Source organism: Heterocephalus glaber, unplaced genomic scaffold, assembly GCF_053883595.1.
Source record: "Heterocephalus glaber isolate CG9 unplaced genomic scaffold, H.glaber_assembly_v1.0 deba00001497, whole genome shotgun sequence".
Classification (NCBI taxonomy): Eukaryota; Metazoa; Chordata; class Mammalia; order Rodentia; family Bathyergidae; genus Heterocephalus; species Heterocephalus glaber.
Genome location: NW_028258320.1, coordinates 1099603 through 1119127, shown reverse-complemented (window position 1 = coordinate 1119127; position 19525 = coordinate 1099603). Strand labels below are relative to the sequence as shown.

The following is a 19525-nucleotide window of genomic DNA, read 5'->3' as shown; positions in this document are numbered from 1 at the left end:
TAACGTCTTCGTGTTGGTGTACCCTTGAACCCTCTTTTTGCATTACTTCCTGTGGCTCTGAAATTCAGGACGCTTGTATCTTTGAAGTCTGAAAGAAGCAGGCCCTGAGGAGCCCCTCTAAAGTGAGGACCCCCAGATACTGGAGTGGCTGCCTGGCAGGGCTGTGGTGGGGTTGCCTCTTGCTCTCTGCAAGTAACACCTAGGGGTTCCGCTTTCGGGGTGTCCCTCAGTCCTGGGACTCAGTCCACCTCGGGGTGGGCTCTGATCTGAGGGTGGGTGGGGTAGGCTTGGGGATGGAGCAGAGCTGTCAGCAGGAGGGGTGACGGGAATGGCAAGGTCCCTATGGGAGCCAGTCACTTCCTCCTGGCAGAGCTTGTGCTGATGGGCAGAGGTGCCAGGGCCTCTGATGGGGTGAGGCAGGAGTGGTAGCCCGCGATGGGCTCCTCCTGCAATCCCGGCCCCTGTGCCAGCTCCCAGATGGCCAGGGGCCATGCGGCAGTGCTGGGGGTCCCTCCCCACGCTGGTCGCCTGTGCTGCGTTCCTCCTCCGCCCATCTTACTACCACCTGCAGATCTGTCACAGGGATACCGTGCCCTGTGTCCTTGTATTTCCCAAAAGCTAAACTTTCCCAGACCCTCGTGCCTGATCTTGGGATCTTCCAAGGGACAGGTTTCCTGAGGACTGGACAGACGGTCTTGCTTTCCAGCAGGCAGCAGCACTACCACAGAACCAGGAGAGAGCTCTGAGGGCCCCATTCCTGAGCACTGCCAGAGGCCCAAGGAGAGAGCTCCCCAGAAATGCTGCTGTTCTAATGCCAGGACCAGTCCGTGTCATGCACCCCTTAGGACAAAGCACAGGCCACATGGTCATCAGTGACAGAAAAGGCCTCTGACAAAAGTCAGCATCCTGCACGACTAGGAACTGAGGGGAACTTTCTGACCAGAGAAGTAGCAACTAGGAAAGAACTCACAGCTAAGATTAGATTGACTGCTACATTACAGAATAGAATCCTCCTAGGTCAGGAACAAGATGAGGATGTCCACCCTGGTCACTTCTGTCCAGTCTTGTATAGCAGGGTCTAAGTGGGATAACTAGGTGAGAAGATGAAGTAAAAACTGAAAACTGCAGAAGGGAAGAGGCAAAACACGATGTGATATATGGAAAAATCCTAAGGAATCCACTAAAAGCTATATAACTAGTAAAAAAAGTTCAGCAAGGATACTTATAGAATACTAGATAGATAAGTTATTTTTATATACTGAACAATGAAACTAATAAAAGTTTGATTTACAATAACACCAAAAAATAGGAATAAATTTAACAAGAATTATAAAACATTGAAAGAAATTAAAGGGCTAAGTAAAGTGGTGAGGCATCCCATGTTCATAGATAATTTAACACAAAGAGTGGTACTGTATATTACATAATCCCTATCAAAATCTCAGCTGGCTTGGAAGAAATTTGACAAGCTGATTCTAAAATTCACATGGAAATTCAGTGGACCCAGATTAGCCAACCCAGGCTTGAAAAAAAACAGAGTAAATCCAAAACTTAAATACAAAGCTCCAGTGATGAAGACTGCAGTGGCATAAGGATAGACTTACAGATCAGTGGGATAGAACTAGAGTTCAGAATAAACACACTCATGGTCAAGTGATTTTTCAAGAAGGGTACAAAGACAGTAAAGAATATCCTGGTGGTGCATGCTATATTCCCAGCACTTAGGAGGCTGAGGTAGGAAGCTTGCCATGAGTTCAAGGACAGGCTGCACTACATAGACCCTGTCTTTGAAAAAAAAAAAAAATCTAGAACTGGATACTCACAGGCAAAAGAATGAAGTTGGATCCCTAGCTCATATCCCATATAAAAAGTAAAAATATAAAGAACAGGACTTTAAGAAATAAGATAAAACTTAGAAGGAACAGGCAGACATTTTTATGACCCTGGATTGGACAGTGGTTTCTCAGGTATGACACCAAAAGCATAAGTAACAAATGGACATCAAAATTACAAACTTTTGTACTCAAAGGATATCATCAAAAAAACTGAAGACAAGCCACAGAATGGAAAATATTTGTAAATCATATCTAATAAGGGACTTGTGTCTCAAATATATAAAGAACTTCTACAACTCAATTATAAAAAGATAAATACATAAGATGTGAACAGACATGTCTCCAAGATATTCTAGTAGCCTGTAAGCATGCAGAAAGATGTTAAGCATCATTAGCTGTCAGGAGAAAAAGCAAATTGAAATGTGAGATAGTGCTTCACACTTGGTAGGATGCCTGCTGCTGATCGGAAAAATAGACAGGTGTTGGCAAGGATACTGACAAACCCCCAGGTAGTTCCTGTGAGAATGTGAAAATGTCTGGTGGTTCCTCCGGAAGTCCGTTACCATAGGATCCAGAAATTCCACCCTGTGTGTATGCTCAAGTGAACTGAAAATGTGTGTTCGTACCAAAACCAGCACAGGAAGTGTTTACAGCCACACTGTTGCCAATCAGGAGGGGAAACTCCAGTGTCTACCAACTGATGAATGAATATACTGTGTTCCACAGAATAGAGTATGACTTGACAATAAAAAGCAAGTTCCCATTCATGCTGCATAGGTGAACCTTGAAAAGACACTAAGTGAAAGAGGCAATAAATACCTGATTCACCCAAGCATTAGGGTTGGCAAAGACCGGCCGAGAACAGTTCTGACCCCGAGTCCCTAAAGGGCCCGGGGCGCAGCACCCTGTGAAAAGGTCCTGTCCCAAGCCTTGCTCCTGACCCTGAGCCCAGCAACCACTGGGGACCCATGAGGCCCGGCTCTCCCCCTGCAGCCTGTGAAGGGGGGGGGGGGCTGGGGAAGGAGCGGAGGAGTTGGGCTCCCGGGCGCCTCACAAGCACTAACTCCAGGCTCTCGCACAGGCTTTATTCAGGAGTCAGGGCTGCTGCCCTCCCTGGTCCCTGCCTCCCTTCCCTAGAACCTCACTCGAGTGGGCCTTGTCCCTCAGTACCCCCAGCGAGGACTCGGGTGCGGGCGCCAGGAAGGGTCCAGGTCCCCATGCCGGCAGCCTTTGCCCCTCACACACCTCGGGCCAAGAAGCTTGTTGGAGGGGCCGGGGACGTGGCTAGGGAGACGGTGTCCGGGCTGTGGGGCTCTGCACTGGGAAGGCAGGAGGCACTGGGGACAGGCCTGGGCTTGGTGCGTGGGGGAAGGGGCCTGGGGCTTGTCGGAGCCAGGTTGTTCTGGGAAGCCTGGGAGCGCAGTCCCGTGGCCACAGGACAGCGAGACCAGGGACATGTGTCCCGGGATGCTGCTCAGAACAGCCTGCAGCCAGCCGCGGGTGACTTCCCCAGGGGACAAGGTTGGTGCCTCGAACTTGGCCAGAGCTGGGGTGAAGGGGGCTGCCAGGCCACAGAGCAGGACCTGCCCAGGGAGCTGTGGCCTCTCATTGGAGGAAGACAGTCCAGAGTGGGCGTGAAGCCTGGGTCCGCCCACCAGGCCTCGTGCAGAGTGGTGTCCCCTTCACAGGAGTCCAGCCCACAGCAGGGGAGCCAGCAGCAGTAATCCCAGGGCGGGGGTCCTCGCGTGGCCGGTGCTCTGCCTCGGCTCCCCGCCAGGGCTCTCAGGGCCCTCTGCACCTGTGGGAAGGAAGGGACTTGGCCTCAGGCTGGAGACAGCTATGCCTGAGGTCCCACCCACCACCACGCAAGGGCCTGGCAGCAGAACAGAAAGCGCCTACTCGGAGCGCGCATGCTCCCTTTCGCACTGCCTGCGCCGGGCAGGACGCCGACTTTCTGGAGCCAGGAAGGAAGGTAGGGAGCCTCGGGCCTTACCTGGGAAGGAGGAGTGCAGAGCCAGGGTCCGCCCAGCCTTGGCAGTGTCAGAGGCAGAGTCACTGGGGAGACTGGGCAGGGACTTGGCGTGCCCCGGGCGGTCCAGTGTGGCCTGCAGCTCACCTGGCTTGGCCTGGGCTGGAAAAACTGTGGCCAAGGCCTCACTGGGAGGAGGCAACTCGGCTTCCGCCTCAGCCTCTCCCTGGGCTGGCGGAATGAAGGCCAAGACCTCACTGGAAGGGGGCAACTCCGCCTCCGCCTCCACCTCGTCCAGGGCAAGGGGCAGGAGCTCCCCCTTGGGATTCCGAGAGCTCTCTGGTCTCGCGGGGGATGCGCTTGTCTTGGGGGCTACCTCTTCGGTAGCTCTCAGGACAGGAACACGGGTGGATCCGGGAAGGACCCCTGGCCCATCCTTCGAGGAAAGTAGGGTGGGAGTGGCCGAAACGGAAGGGACCGCCGAGCTTAGGGAAGGTAGAGTCTCTATTGCCATGGAGACGGGCTCTTCCGTTGCTAAGGAAGGTGGGACTTTTGTTCCTACCGCGGGCAGGGCCATCGTTGCTAGGGAACCCGAGACCCTGGGCACGGAGAAGCTAGGCGAGGAGCGAGGCCTCTCTGTTGCTAGGGAACGAGTGAGGGTTTTCCCAGGGTCCGAGGCTTCAGCCCTCACGGTGGGTGGGACCTCAGTCAACAGGGGAGGCAAGTCCTGCTCCTCTTCCGGGGCTCTGATGGGTTCTGGAGATAGACAAGGCCTGGCATTGGCACTGCACACGCTTCCCTCGCCCTCCGCCGCCCCTACGTTCGCCTCTGCTGCGGAAGTTTCCCTCATTGACAAGAAAGGCTGCTTGCCGTCACCAATCGTCACCGACCGCTGCTTCTCCCCCGCCCCCGCCACGCTTCTCCGCACGTATTCCAAGACCTTTTCCTGAGCCCCTCAGACCCCGTCCACCTCACCCGCGAGGCCAAGCCCACCCCGGGCCTTTCCACCTGGCCCCGCCCACCGAGCTCGGAGCCTGGGGACTGGCGCTGCCCTCCGTAGTTACGGGGCGCTTGCGGTCCAGGCGTCCAGGGGCTCCACAGCCAATCGGCGCCGCCCGCCCCGCCCTCCATGCCCCGCCCCTCCGTGCCCCGCCCCATGATCGGACCCCGCCCCCGCGCTGGCCCCTAGCTCACCGCACAGGGCGTTCTCGCAGCGGTAGCCTGGGGGACACTCGGAACACGGCGTCCCTTCCCGGTAGGGCCTCTCGCCCTTCACGTTCCCCCTGCGGGAGGCAAGGTCGCTGCTGGGGGTCGGCCCACCCACCCTGCCCCTCCCCCGTCTGCCCGCGCCTGCGTCTGCAGCCTCCCGCCCGGCTTGCTGGGCACCCTGCGCGCCCGGGCTCTGGCCGGCGACCGCACAGAGCAGCCCGCCCCAGCTGGGCGCCCAGCACTCACGGGGGCTCGTAGTTGCACACCAGAAGGTGGATGTTGTTCTCCTCCACTCCCTGGAGCGTCTCGCAGAAGTGGGAGCCGCAGCCGATCCTCTCGGTCTTGCCCCAGACCACCTGGAGGGAGCAGGGCCAGGCCAGCGCTTAGCCCAGAGGCGTGGCCTCTTCCCGCTGCCCTGCACCTGCCTCCTGTGGTGGGGAGGGAGGCGCCCTCCAGCTGTGAGATCCAAATCCACCAGTCTAACCCGGTGACGAACGAAGGCCGGCTCCCAGGCCTCTTTCCCTCTTTGAGCCTTCCGTCAGCTCCAGGGCTGAGAAGCCCTCATCAGTGTCTCCCGTGGGCTCTTCTTAGACATCCTTGCTTTTTTGTTGTTGTTTTGTTTTGTTTTGGGGTACTGGGGATCGAACTCGGGACCTTGCACTTGCGAGGCAGGTGGTACATCCTTGCATTTTAACCCACAGGCATATGCAAAGAAATGAATCTCAAATGGTAGACACCTAGACATCAGCTACAAGAAAAGTCCGGTGAAGAGGAGAGGAAGAGGTATTTTGAAAGCAGACCTTTCCCCACACTGCCACTAAGCAGGGTCCTGCTCTGCCCGTTTTAGGAGTGGGGGCTCTCTCCTCGCTGGTAGACTGAGAGCAGTTTTAAGTACAGAATTTAAATCTTTGCATGCCGTGCCCTGAGGCAAAACCACCAGCTTCCCCTTTCTGCATCCCGGCTTTCTGCTTAAATCAGCTTCCAGGCAGAAGGGAGCCCACAGGGTACCCTGGGTGGAGCTGGGCAGATGCCCAGGGTCTCACCATGAAGTTCAGGCTGGGCTTAAACTCGCTATGTAGCCCAGGCTGGCCTTGAACTCCTGGCGATCCTCCCACCTCAGCTTCTCCAGTGCTGAGATTACTGGCGTGCGCCACCACGCCTGGCTCAGATATATTCTCTTGCATAGTTTTTTAAAGCAAAAATTACACAAGATCGCCTATGTGCTTTATTGGTCCCTGGCAGATTAGAGATTGAGAATTAGGCATCATGATGAATGTAAAAAAGAGCAACAGCGAGCCAGGGGTCATGGTGCATGCCTGTAAACCCAGCACTCGGGAGGCTGAAGCAGGACGGGCAAGAGTTCGAGGCCAGCCTGGGCTACATAGCAAGACTGTCTCAAAAAAAAAAGCAAGGGCGAGGGACGAGAGCCAAACCGGGGGCGTTTGCCACTAGGAGGGAGGCGGGACGCACCTGCGTGTAGTGGCCGCACATCTGGCCCGCGGCGCAGGATGCGGCGCTGAGGTTGTAGTGCTGGCGCTCTCGGTGCCACTCCTCCACGGCCAGCGGCACGTCCAGGCCCTCGTCCGTGATGCCGAACAGGTTCTCGCCCCGCCGCCCGCGGTCCTTGTTGTGGCTCCACACACACTTCTGGGCGTGAGCTTTAGCGAAGGCGGCCAGCTCCGGGTCCCACCGCTGCAGGGCGGGGCGGGGCGGTGGGTGAGAGGGGCGGGGCACGCAGTCTGGGGACCCCGCCGTGACCTGCGACCCAGCCCGGCTCCTGCAGGCTCCTGGGGGCACCTGGGCCGTGGGTGAGAGGTGTGGGGCAGATGGCCCAACCTTTCTGACTCGAGGTGGTGAGGCCTGAACGAGATGCATTTGTGACGGCCGTTATTCATCCCCAGATGCCTGGTTGTGGGCTTGTTTTTTGGGTCCATTTTCCTCTCCTGCTGAGGGGCCCGCACCTCTTCACCCCTCTCAGCTCCCACTCATGGGGGCAGGGGTCCCTCCACACCCATCCGCTGTCCAGGTTCCCCTCCCAGGACAACCCCACCTTCTCCAGGGGGGCCTCAGGTGAGCTGCAGGAGGGGGTCTGAGGCGCTGGGTCCCCGAGGACAGAAAAGGGAGGAGGGAGGGGGTGACCAAGGCATCGCCCCCGAGGACAAAGGGCGCCTGGACCCCATTAACCATCGTCCCTGGCCTCTCCTGGAAGCGATAGCCTGGCAGCGGCTCTCGCTCCCCCCTCTGGGGTGCACTCGGCTTCAAGAGCCAGACAGCCCATAAAGCAGCAGGGCTGGGGTGGCCCGGAAAGAGGCATCTGCCCCCTCCCCACCCACTCAGGCTTGGAGCAGCTGCCCGGAGTGCGGATGGGAACTTGGGGTGGAATGGCCCCACTGTCGTCGCCCTCTGGACATTTCCGTCCCGTGTCACTGAAGTTCTCTCAACTCTGGCAACAGTGGGAGATTCGGGGTGGGGTGGGGGGAAAGCATCAGGTGTCTCAGAGGACCTGAGGCTTGGGGGGCACCGTGAGCTTGATTGACCCCAGTGTTGGACATGGTGCAGGGGCTGAACAGGTATCTGTCAGCTACTGGTGACCAAGACAAGTTCCAACGTCCCCACAGAGCCCAGCGGTAACTTCCCCGACCACACTCGGAGTGCCCCACTGCAGCGTCCTGTGGAGTCCAAGTCACAGCACTGCCCACACCGGCCGCACAGCCACCACCCTTTCCCTCTCAGTAGTCCTGGGCACTGTGCAGCCCCGGGCAACAGCAGGGACCGAGAAGCCCAAAGGCATATGGCCATCAAATCAAGTGCCACCCTGTAGTAAGGGGCATGGGCAGTGAGGACTCATGCTGGGCCACCTGGCAGGGCCATCTGGCCCAGGCCAAGGCCAGAGGAGGGGACACTGAGCTTTGTTAGAAGGAGGGTGGAAGGCCCCCTGCACACAGCGAGGCCTGGAGCTGCGAAGCACAGCCTGGCAGAGACAACTGTTCCACTTGCTCAAGGGCAGCGGGAGAGTGGGCAAGGAGACGGGAGTGACAGGGCAGGGCACACAGCCTTCTGGGGCTGGACTTGTACCCTGAGGTGCTGGGAGCCAGTGGGAGCCACTGAAGGATCTTGAGCAGGGTCAGACCCACACGTTAGATTGTTCACTCTGGTAGCAAAGTTCAATGGGCCCAGAGGCTGGAAACAGGTAGGGGCTATCTAGGAGTCCCTGCGTACAAAACCGGAACCCAGGCTGGGGATTTAGCTCAGTGGTTTCCCCGACTCCTGCGCAAGCACAAGGACCCAAGTTCGATCCCTGGTGCCATATGCTTTAAGGACCATGGAGCCTTTGGGAGGTAACAGTGGTGGCGGCCGAGGGAGAGGGGAGCCCACCCTGCCGTGGGCCCATCCCCTCAGGGAGGGTTAACCATATCTCCCGTGCCCTGGCCACGAGCACTTACCCATGTAACCCTACAGTGGCCCACAGGGAGCTGCTGTGTCATCATCCCCTCCTTACAGACGGGACCGAGGGCGGAGGTCACACAGCGACAAGAGGCAGAGGCCAGACGGGAAGCCAGGCTGCCGGCTCCAGTCTGCTCGGCACAGCTGGGGTCCTCCCCCACCCCTGTCCCATGCACCCGCCTCTCTGGAGACCTCTTCCTCACGTCCTCAAAGTCACAAGCTCTCAGCCTCAGCCAGCCAGACCTTAGCGCATCAGGGCCTGCAGACAGAGCCCCAACAGCGCACCCGGGCCCAGTCAGGGAGCTGCTGGCAGAGCTGGCGCTGGCATCAGGGCTCCCAGTGGCCAAGCACAGCAGTGCTGGATGGGTGCAGTCCACAGGTCCCCTCCAGCAGGGTCGCCACAGCCACCTTCACACCAGGTCAGGGGGCCTCTGAAGGAAGAGGGCCCAGGACCCCAGGCTGAGGGACTGGCCCCAGGTTAGGGCTGAGGTCCTGAGACCCCACCCTGGTCTCGGCTCCTGCCACCCACAGCAGCCCAGGCCACCTGAGGGGCAGGAGGGGGAGAATCCCCTCTACCTCCTGCCCAGCCACCCTTGGAGCGCCCTCCCTGCCTGGCAGAGGTGACCTCTTCTATGATGTGGCTCCCGCCCTCTGCGCACAGGAGCGCATGCGCCCTCCACGCTGCCGCCCCACTCACCGGTTTGGTACCAGGGATGGAGCTCGGATCCTTGGCTTTCGAGGCAGGCGCAGGCGGCGGCACCACTGAGCTAAATCCCTGGCCCGCATTTCCTATTTTCTGGACGCAGTCCCCTCCCCACACAATCTGAGAGATTCGGTCCATGCTGATACACACGTAAGTCAAATCATGCCTCCATTTCACAGACGAGAAATGAGAGTGACCGAGGTCACGGGACTTGTCCCAGGTTCACAGGTCTCACTGGTGACAAGGCAGAGCTGGCACTGTGGGGTGCAGCGCCCCTCTGCTTCCGGTCATGCTCTCAGCACCTCCCTCCTGTCCTGCCCCCCATGTTCCTGGAGGGCCTCCGAGGCCCCTTGCGTGGTGTCCCTTCCCAGGCACGTGCATCACTGAGCCTCGGTCTTCCCACCTGTGCAAGGGGCTGCCTGGGGGACTGAGATGCAATGTCAGGGAGTCTGGGGGGCCGCAGGGTGGCGGCAGACGCCCGCACTCACCATCCGCAGCATGTCCGAGGCGGGCGGGGATACCTGGGCGCGGTAGAGGTTGTGTAGCTGGACCATCAGCTGTCTCTCATCCTCCTTGAGGGCCGCAGCGGGGCCTGTGGTGACCAGCAGCAGCAGTGGAGGCAGCAGCAGCAGCGCCTGGAGGCCACAGGGACCCATGGTGGCTGGCCCTCTCCGCCTCTCCCACGCCCGGGTCTGGCGGCAGGATTTAAAGCCCTTCCCACGCCGGCACCTCCCCGGCCGGCTGCCATCTGAGGCCCAGCCCAGCTCACAGTGTCTGGGCGGCGCCGGTGCCTTGGGTCCCGACCAGAGTGGAGTCCACTCCCCCGGAGCCCTTGGCTCCAGCCTCCATTCTCTTTTGCGTGGCTCAGGCCAAGCACTGTGTGAGTCCTGCAGTCCTCCCCCAGCTGTAGGCAGGTCCTTGGGGCCCAGAGCCCAGGAACATCTGCACAGTCGTGGTTGGCAGCCCCAGGTCACACCCACTGGGTGCTGGGGACAGAGAAGAGGAAGCCACACAGCCCTGCTTCCTGAGGACTGGGGCAGGTACAAGGACGGAGGAAGAGGAGGCAGGGGGTAAAGGCTGGGCCTGCCCCCCCCCCCGTGTTCCCTGCAGAACCGAGTAAGGCCCAGTACCGGCATCTGCCTCAAAGGGCTGTGGGAGGACGGAATGAGGGGTGGTGTTCCCAGGGACCGGCGTGGCATCTGGCATCCCACAGCAGACAGCCTCGCACTGCATGGCCTTGGCTGGCTCCAGTGCCCCAGGGAGGAGGGCCCCAGTGTTTCCCGCCCTGCTGTTGACCACTTTGGCTTTCTGGTGCCCTGAGAAAGCATTGCTTGAGGTACTCATTCAGAAATGGGATGCTGGGACCCTCTGCTCACCTGGAATTCCAGCACTGGGAGGCTGAGGCAGGAGAATCACCACAAGTTCAAGGCCATCATGGGCTACATACATCAAGGCCAGCCTGGACATTGTGAGACCCTGTCTCAAAAAACCAAAAAGAATGAGAGGAGAGGGAAGCAGAAGCGCACTGGGTTGAGTGAGCCAATGGAGGAGGAGTCTGAGGAGGGTACGGACGGAAATGGGCGTAGCAGCCAAGTGCGTGTGCCTAGTGACCTCTCGGGGACAAGGATCGAGCTCGGCTTTGTGACGAAGGAGGCTGGAGCCTGTGCTCATGACAGCAGGTGGGACCCTCGCAGCTGGCAGCTCAGTGAACCAGCCTCGAGTAGAGGCTGGCTTTGGGGGAGCTCAGTAAGCTCTGAGCCGAGGCCTCCAGGGAAGGAGAGAAACAAAACAGCTTGGATTCCGGGTGGGGACAAAACTGACAGGTCCACTGAGGTGCAGGCTACAGACTCGGCACCCCAAATCCCAGTTCTCTCTATTCACTCACAGTGAATAGTCTAAAAGGAAAATTAAGAAAGCAATTCCATTTATAACAGCAACAAAAAAGAGTAAAATTCTTAGGAATAAATTTAGCAAGGAGGCAAAAGCATATATATGGACAACTATAAAATATTGCTAAAAGGAATCAGAGACCCCAGTAAGTGGAAAGACACCATTACGGGTTAGAAAACATGCTCATGTTACAAGTTGCCAATGGTACCTAATTTATAGATTCACTGCCATCCCTATCAAAACCTCAGTGGTACATTTTGTGCAGAAACAGAATAATCCATCCTAAAATTTCATAGGGAACCTCAAGAGACCTCACTAGTTAAAATAATCTTGAAAAAGCAAATTTGGAAGCTTCTCTCTTTCTGATGTCGAAACTTAACCACAGCTGGGCGTGGTGCCGCACTCTAGTACTTGGGAGAAGTCCCAGCTACTCAGGAGGCTGAGGCAGGAGACAGTTTGAGGCCATCCTGGCCAGCTTAGCGAGAGCCCTGACTCAAAGACAAGCTGGGTGCCAGAGCAAGTAGAAAGCTCTGAGTTCCTAGGGCCAGGGATTTAGCTCAGTGGCACCGTGCCTGCCTCATAAACTCAAGGTCCTGAGTTTGATCCCCGCTCTGGGTTCCATTCTTATACTGAAAAATAGCAGCAGCAGCAGCAAAACTACAAAGCTACGGTCATTAAACAGTCTGGTTACTGACATTTAGACCAAGGGAACAGAACAAAGAGCCTGGATGTAAAGGTCATGTGTTCTAATGGTCTCTGCCAAAGTGCCAAGACTATTTGGTGGGGGACGGACAGTCCTTCCAACAAGACTGGGAAAAGAGAGCATCCATGTACAAAAAAATGAAGCGGGACCCTCACCACATACAAGGCTCAAATCAAAATGAATCAAAGACCTCCCCGTAAAGGCTGCTACTTCTCCTAGGAGAAGACAGTGGGGACATTTCATGGAATTGCATGAGACAAGGATTTTCTGGATACGACCCCAAAAGCAGAGACAGCATCAATAAACTGGGCTTCATTAAAAGTTGGAACTTTTCCATCTCAAAGTGAAAAGGCAATGCACAGAAGGGGGGAGAATATGTGCAACTCACACGTCTGACAAGGAATCCATCCCTAGAATATATGAAGAACTCTTACTACTCAACGACAATAAATAAACAACTTCATTAAGAACCAGGCAACAGGCTTGAATAGACATATCTCCACAGAAGGCAGACACGTGGCCCAGGAGATGAGGCTTGTGTCATTGTCATTAGGGAAACAAAGCACCAAGGGACAAGGGACACCACTCTGCACCCATTAGAATGGGCGTGTGTGTGTGTGAGGGGGGTACTGGGCACTAAACTCAGGGGTTTACACTGAACTACATCCCTGTCCTTTTTTTATTTTGAGGCAGTGTCCCACTCAATCATTACGTTGCTCAGGCTGGGCACCAACTGATAATCCTCCTGCCTCAGCCTCCTAGAGTGCTGGGATTACGGGTGTGCACTACCATACCTGGCTTAGAATAGCTATTATTAAAAAACAACAAAAGCCAGAAACAGGAAATAGCAGATATTGGCATGGTGATGGCACTGAAACCCTCGTGCATTGCTGGTACAAATATTAAACGGTGTGGCCCCTGAGGAAGACAGGTAACAGTCCCTCAAATAATCAAACACAGGAAACTGATGCAGAGGTTGTACTTCTAGGTACGTGTAAACCCAGAGAGACAAGTGCACGCTGCGTTTCATAGCAGCATTAGTCACAGCAGTCAGAAGAGGAGAATGATGCAAACATCGTCAGAGAGGGGACAGGGTAACGAAGCAGGGTTACTACGAGCAGTGCGGCATCGTCCCACCTTCAAAAGGAAGAAGAATTGGACACACATTACAAGGCTGAATCTTTTTTTAAAAATTATTTTTATTTTTTTTGGTACCAGGGATCGAACCTGGGTCCTTGTGCTTGCGCAGCAGGCAGCAAAACCACTGAGCTAAATCCCCAGCCCTACAAGGCTGAATGTTGAAGACATTATGCCAAATGAAGTAAGCTAGACAGAGAACAAACCCCACATGGATGAGAACTGAATCAAATTCAACCTTAGGCTCAATGTTGACCAGAATTATGGAGAGAATCGAGTTCGTGAGCCGAGGTATGTGTGAGTGTGTGTGTGTGTGTGTGTGTGTGTGTGTGTATTCTCCTTTCCTCCTGTGAATTGTGGGTCTCAGTGATGAGAAAGTGACTAAGACAGATGTGTAGCTCAGCCAAGTATAAAAGAGCACAGGACACTCTTGGGCACAGACAGTACAGCATTGTGAGCCATCGTTGACCCTTTCTCGGTGATGAAATCCAGCCAATCAAAAGTTTTAAAACGGGCTGGGGATTTAGCTCAGTGGTTCCAGTGCCAGGCTTGAAAGTGCAAGGTCCTGAGTTCGATACTTGGTACCAAAAAAAAAAAAAAAATAAAAACAGAGCTTGGTGTGGCAGCACAGGCATGTGATCTTAGCATTCTGGGAGGCTGAGGCAGGAGGATTGTGGTGAGTTTGAGGCCAGCCTGGGCTACATAGTGAGTTCAAGGGGAGCCTATACTACATAGTGAGACGTCTCCAAAAAAAAAAAAGTTTAAAAGCAGCCCATTTAGGGCCGGAGATTTAGCTCAGTGGTTTTGCCGCCTGCCTCGCAAGCGCAAGGACCCAAGTTCGATCTCTGGTACAAAAACAACCCCCCCCCCAAAACCAGCCCGTTTAGTGCATGCCTGTAATCTCAGCACTCTGGGAGGCTGAGACAGGATGATCACAAATTCAAATCCAGAAGGAAACACATAGACTTTGCAGTGTCAATAGCAGGAGGATGCATACAAATTGAGAAGTAGTGGAAGAGATGGGAGAAAAAGCAAGCTATTTCCTTATCCATAGAGCCTTGAACCATGTTATCTAAAAGGCAACCTGCTGGGCATGGTGGCACATGCCACTTGGGAGGCTGAGGCAGGAGGATCTCTGTGAGTTCCAGGCCAGCCTAGGCTACACACCAAGAGCCAGTCCCAATAAATAAAATAAAAAATAAAATGTAAACCTTAGTAAGAACAATTCTAGTTTCTTACTCTTCACATAAATGTTAGCTTTGTTTAGGAACCAATATTCTCTCTGGAGAAGAAACATCTACTTGAATTTTCTTTTTTTCACATAACATTAGACTTACAGCTTATTTTTTAAGTAGAATGATTGGTCTCATTTCAATAAAAGCATTTCTATCTGGCCTCCCAGCCAGGAAGTCCCAGAGATGCCAAGAACATGGTTCACCTAACGTCAGTGGCTGTTTCTGGGTGGAGGTTTTCATAAGATCACTCAAACTTCATTCTTTATATGAAGAATGCACCATTTTTACAAAAATAAAGTCATTACTCTGAAAAAATAAGAGTGGGGAAATATCTGTCTTCGGCAGGGTATCTAGAGGCTTGGGAGGTTGATTTATTGGGAAGGATGAGTCACGCTGGGGGAATGTGCAGCAATACAATGGAACACAAACTAAGCAAAAGTGGACAGCGGCGCTCAAAAACATTATCAAGGGAAGAGAATTCTAATAGCTCAGCAGTAGAGCACTTTCCAGGCCTCTGCAAGACCCTGGGCTCCATCCCCAGAACCACAAAAAATAATCAAATAAAAATATGTTTTAAGGAAGTCTGCCTGGATGGAACTTGATCTACACATTCAGTGTGATCCCAATCAACATCTCAGCAACTTATCTTTGTGGCTAGTGACAAACTAAAGCTTACACAATACCTGGGAGGCCGAAGGAGGATCACAAGTTTAAGGCGAGCCTGGGAAACTTAGGGAGACTCTGCCTCAACATAAAAATCCAAAGGGCTGGGGATGTCTCTATGTTGTGTGGGGGCCTTGGGTTCAGTCCCCAGGACTGCAGAAAAGAGAGGGGACGCAGAAGGATGGGAGACCTAAAATATCCAACTCAACACTGAAGGGCAGCAGAGGATGGAGGTGCTTTTCCTGACCTCAAGGCTCACTACAGAGCTGCAGCAACCAACGCACCTTCCTAGAAGAGACGATAATCAGTGGAGCACGAGAGAGAACCCTGACTAGACCCGCATAATCCTACAGTAAAGGGTGCCTGGCAAGGAACAGAGGCAAGAAACAGGCAGAGACCGACACTTCAACACATGCTGCCAGAACAGGTAGAAATCTGTTCCAAAAGGCAGATAAATGAATCTTGACACAGACCTCAAACCTTTCACGGAAATTAACTCAGAATGGATTTCAGGGTTGATGTACAAGGCAGAACTACACAACCATAAATGGTAACGTAGCAGGAGAAGGTCTGGGTGACCTTCGGTACACAGATGAGTTTTTATTTTTTTTATTTTTTATTTTTTGGTACCAGGGATCGAACTCGGGTCCTTGCGCTTGCGCAGCAGGCAGCAAAACCACTGAGCTAAATCCCCAGCCCTAGATGAGTTTTTAGATGCAACAACGAAGGCTCCATCCATGCAGAAAACAACTGATAAACTGCGTTTCATGGAAATTAAATCTTTCTGTTCTGGAAGAGATGATTCCTGGAGAACAAGAAGACGAGCCACAGACTGGAGAAAATATTCACCAAAGACACATCTGATAAAGGATTGCTGTCCCAGTGTACAAAGAATTCTTAAAACTCAGTAAGAAAACAACCCAATTAAAAAATGGGGAAAAGGACCTCACTGAATATACAGAGGACACACGGGAAAAACGTTCAGCATCATGTTGCCAGGGCACTGCAAATTCACACTGTAAGATTTCGTCATAAGGGCTGGGGATTTAGCTCAGTGGTTCCGATGCCTGCCCTGCAAGCTCAAGGATCGGAGTTCAATCCCCGGTACCAAAAAAAAAAAAAAAAGATTTCATCACACACCTGGGTGCCCCAAATCCCCAACACTGGGAGCACCAAATACTAGTGAGGAGGTGGACCCATAGCTGTCACTTTGTCACTAGCAGGAATGTGAAGTGGTGCAGCCACTTGGTGAGGCAATTCCAACCTGGCCAGATACCCTGGCCACAGGACCCAAGCCTGCACCCAGATGCATTGGAAACTTATGCCCAGTAGAGGTGGCTACAGTGGACCAGGGGCTGAGGGTAGGAGCGGAAGGAGGCTGCCTCTCCTGGGGGCAAAGGAGAGAAGAGGTGAGGCAACCAGACCTGCACTTCAGAACCATCTCTGTGACAGCTGCGGGAGGGAGGATGCAGGTGGTGGGAAGTGTGAGTAGAAGGAATCAGAGCAAGCGAAGGAGCCAGGCGCTAAACCCAGACGGCAGCAGTGCAGCTGGAAGTGCAGCAAGGAGGCGGAACCCTCCAGGGTGTGGTCCTGCCCTGATCACGTGGTCACGGGTGCTCGGTCGAAGACACCCCCTGGGCACCTGGGCCTCCAGGACCACCCTCCCTCGGGCGGGCAGGGGGCGGGCAGGGACCAGGCGTGCAGACTGGGGTGATGTGTGGTGGGCAGCAGGTGTGAGGAGGGGAAGGAGGCGGCCCTGGCAGGACTGGAGGAGTTTGGTTCAGAGACAAGGGAGATCCTGCAAAGGAGGCGGAGTGGGAAGAAGGGACTCAGGAAGGGGCGAGAGGGCCTCAGGGGCCCAGGTACAAGAGTCTCCACGCTCAGCATCAGATGCCTGGGAGGGGCTGAGGCGGCAACACTGGGAACAGACTTCCTCACTGCCCTCGAACGTGGAACCCAACCAAAATCTCGGGTGAGGGAGCTGAAGTCCTGTTTCCAAACAGGCAAATGAACAGAACTATGGAGTGGAATCTCCTAAAGAACATATATTAGTGTTGTAACAAGTGAGAACATTTTGTCATTTCTTTTCTGTACTGGGAATTGAACCCAAGCAGGCTCTACCACTGTGCTATATCCCTCATTTTTTTTTTTTAATTTCGAGATGGTGTTGCTAAATTGCCCAGGCTGGGCTAGGACTTGGGATTCTCCTGCTTCAGCCTCCCGGAATGCTGTGATTACAGACATATGCCACCACACCCAGCTAAAAACATGTATTTAAAAAATAAACTCCAGACTTCTTAGCGTATAATCCAAATAATCATACGGACCATGACTCACCATCACTGAGAGAACGGCTGAATATTCATTACGGAAAGGTCCACGGTGGGCACGCAGTGTAGACATAATACTGACCCAGGATATTAAACACTGTTTATACATTTACACAAAACCATGTGCACGCATAAAACAGAAATTGCAGAGAATAAGTAAATATGGACACGAACGCCTTAACTCCCATCCACAGTGAGCTTCCCCTCTGAGTGGCCCATGGCCTGCGGGGGCTGGAGTGAGCCCAGCTACCTTCCTTTGAGAACCGAGGCCCTGACCTGTTCCCTGGGCAGGCAGTGGCCAGAAGTCTCCCATCTTGTGGGGGACAATAAACAGGACAAGACTAGGAATGAAAGAACCAAGAGTCTCAGTGGTTTCGCCGCCTGTTGCGAAATTGCAAGGACCTGAGTTCGATCCACAATACCAAAAAAAAAACCCCAAGAGTCAGAGAGTTCTTACTAACATACACATTTTTAATTGCAAAATGTACAAACTTTCACTGCGTGAAACTAGACTCTCCATACATTCTTTGTTTTTTTGTTGTTGTTCTTTTTTTGGTACCGGGGATCAAACTTGGGACCTTGCACTTTCGAGGCAGGCACCAGAACCACTGAGCTAGATCCCTGGCCCGCTCCGTACATTCTTAGTCTCCAGTCTGCAGGATGCCGAGTCTGTCCACACTGTACCCGGACACACTTGCGAATGGGCCTGCGGGTGGGGCAGGCATCTGCTGCCCTCTGCTCACTGGGCCATCCTGGCCACTGCCTCCCCGCCGCTGTCCCTGAGGACGCAGGCAGGGCCACGGGAGGGAGAGTGAAGGGTGAGCCTTAGGTCGACTGAGGCTGGGCATCTCTGTGAATGCCAGGTGGCTACACAGGGTCCTGGTGCCCTGCAGGCCCGGGTGGAGCTGGGCCTGGCTGCCCAGGCTGACCCCACCCACCCCCAGCTGTGCTGAGGCACAGAAGCCTGGCACAGAGCAGTGTCCCAGCTCCCCATTTCTGTGTAAGACTAAAAACTCTGCCGGGGCCCCTCGTGCAGCTTGGTCCCCTCGTGGGTTGGTGACTGGTGCCTGCTGGACAGCACTGGATGGAATGGAGCCGGGAGGGTCTCCACCTCCAGCCTCTGCTGGGTTATGTAACAAACTCGACGTCTCCCCACTGGTCTCCAGAGGGGAATGACAAATGCAGTGAGCAGTAAAGCTTGAGTCATGCAGGCCAGGGTGAGCAGATGCCGGAGGGTCACCCCAGGGCTGGGTGGGCCAGCGGGGGGCACCTGTCTGCGTCCTCAACATGCTCTTGTGGATGGTGCCGCAGAGCGAGGACAGGGACCCATGGGTTGCTGGGACCAGTGTATTCTCAGGGGCTCTGTTTCGTCTTTGCTACAAGGCTGTTTCCACAGCCTTAACTTTCTTCTTTTTTTTTTTTTTTGGATTTTTCAGATAGCGTCTTGCTGTGTAGTTCAGGCTGGCGTGAACTCACTATGCAGCCCAGGCTGGCCTCGAGCTCGCACCGATCTGCTTGCCTCAGCCTCCCAAGAGTGCTGGGATCACAGGTGTGCACCACCACGCGTGGCTTTGTACCTGGGCGTTTCCTCCTTTGCTAGAAGGGCTCGAAAGCTTAAAGACCCCTCTGCTTGTCCGACTCCCAAAGGGTACACAAGATCACAAGATCGCCCTCGCCATGCCACAGGACGCACCTTGGCCCTTCCCCTGTGGCCCAGTCTTCTCCTGCCAGACAGGATGAGAAGCAGCCTCGCTGCGGGTTCTAAGTGTTCACTATGGAAGCAACTGGGATGCCTCACCTGGGCTAAGGAGCTTGAGATCTGTTTGATAAAAACCTCACCACCCAGAGCCCGAGGCTGGACTCTGGAGGAAGGAAACAAAAGGGAGAACTGAAAAACAAGTGATGTAACTCCAAGGGGACACACAGCTGGAGCTGGGCAGAGCCCTCCTCTGGCCCCACATCTGGAAGCGTGTGGTGACAGGAAAACGGCTGGACACAGCTGTGCTCCAGCTACACTCAAATGGGAGGAGGAAGTGAAAGCATTTTTATAAAAATCATGTGGTTCGTGTTTTCCTCCTCCATTTCTGTCCGAGTTTTGCAAACAGACCCTGCCGAGTTCCTGGCTTGCCCACCTGCGTGCTGGGCGCAGCCAGGCATGAGATCTGCGGCTGCCCCCACCCCTACCTGTCCCACACCTCAGTTTCTTCTCTTGCGCAGTGAGGAGCTGCTGCTGGTTACCGGGGCAGGTGGAGACACAGACGCATTTGAGACACTTGGTACACTGGAGCAGTCAGGGACACACATTCTCTTCCCTTCTCGGAGAAAATGAGCCCAAATCCGCCCATTTCTTATGCTGCTTTGTATTTCATCAAATGGGCAGGTTTCTGTTTTCATAAAGCACGACTGT

At 54.5% G+C, this 19525-nt stretch overlaps 1 protein-coding gene and 1 long non-coding RNA gene across 2 annotated transcripts; one reads left to right on the top strand and one right to left on the bottom strand.

Moving 5' to 3' along the window:
* Positions 1 to 2906: 2906 nt before the first annotated feature.
* Positions 2907 to 10055, bottom strand: Pi16 (peptidase inhibitor 16). Its single transcript, XM_004846672.4, has 6 exons — positions 9649 to 10055; positions 6484 to 6705; positions 5260 to 5369; positions 4999 to 5087; positions 3829 to 4560; positions 2907 to 3633 (listed from the first exon to the last, which is right to left on the bottom strand). The coding sequence occupies exons 1-6, from the start codon at positions 9814 to 9816 to the stop codon at positions 3518 to 3520; spliced, it is 1437 nt and encodes a 478-aa protein (XP_004846729.1). The 5' UTR covers positions 9817 to 10055; the 3' UTR covers positions 2907 to 3517.
* LOC106009527 (uncharacterized) lies at positions 3620 to 19187 on the top strand. The gene is made up of 3 exons (XR_001183590.3): positions 3620 to 3807; positions 5715 to 5796; positions 18555 to 19187. It is a non-coding gene; the product is annotated as an uncharacterized LOC106009527 (long non-coding RNA).
* The last annotated feature ends 338 nt before the right edge of the window (positions 19188 to 19525 follow it).

What these genes read in the sequence shown, in the direction of transcription:
- Pi16 (XM_004846672.4), bottom strand. Translation starts at nt 9,816, where the DNA reads ATGGGTCCCTGTGGCCTCCAGGCGCTGCTGCTGCTGCCTCCACTGCTG. An exon ending in GTGTGCAACTACGAGCCCCC is followed by an intron (nt 5,088 to 5,259) that starts GTGAGTGCTGGG and finishes TGCCTCCCGCAG; the next exon opens with GGGGAACGTGAAGGGCGAGA. An exon ending in TCTGCACTCCTCCTTCCCAG is followed by an intron (nt 3,634 to 3,828) that starts GTAAGGCCCGAG and finishes TCCTTCCCACAG; the next exon opens with GTGCAGAGGGCCCTGAGAGC.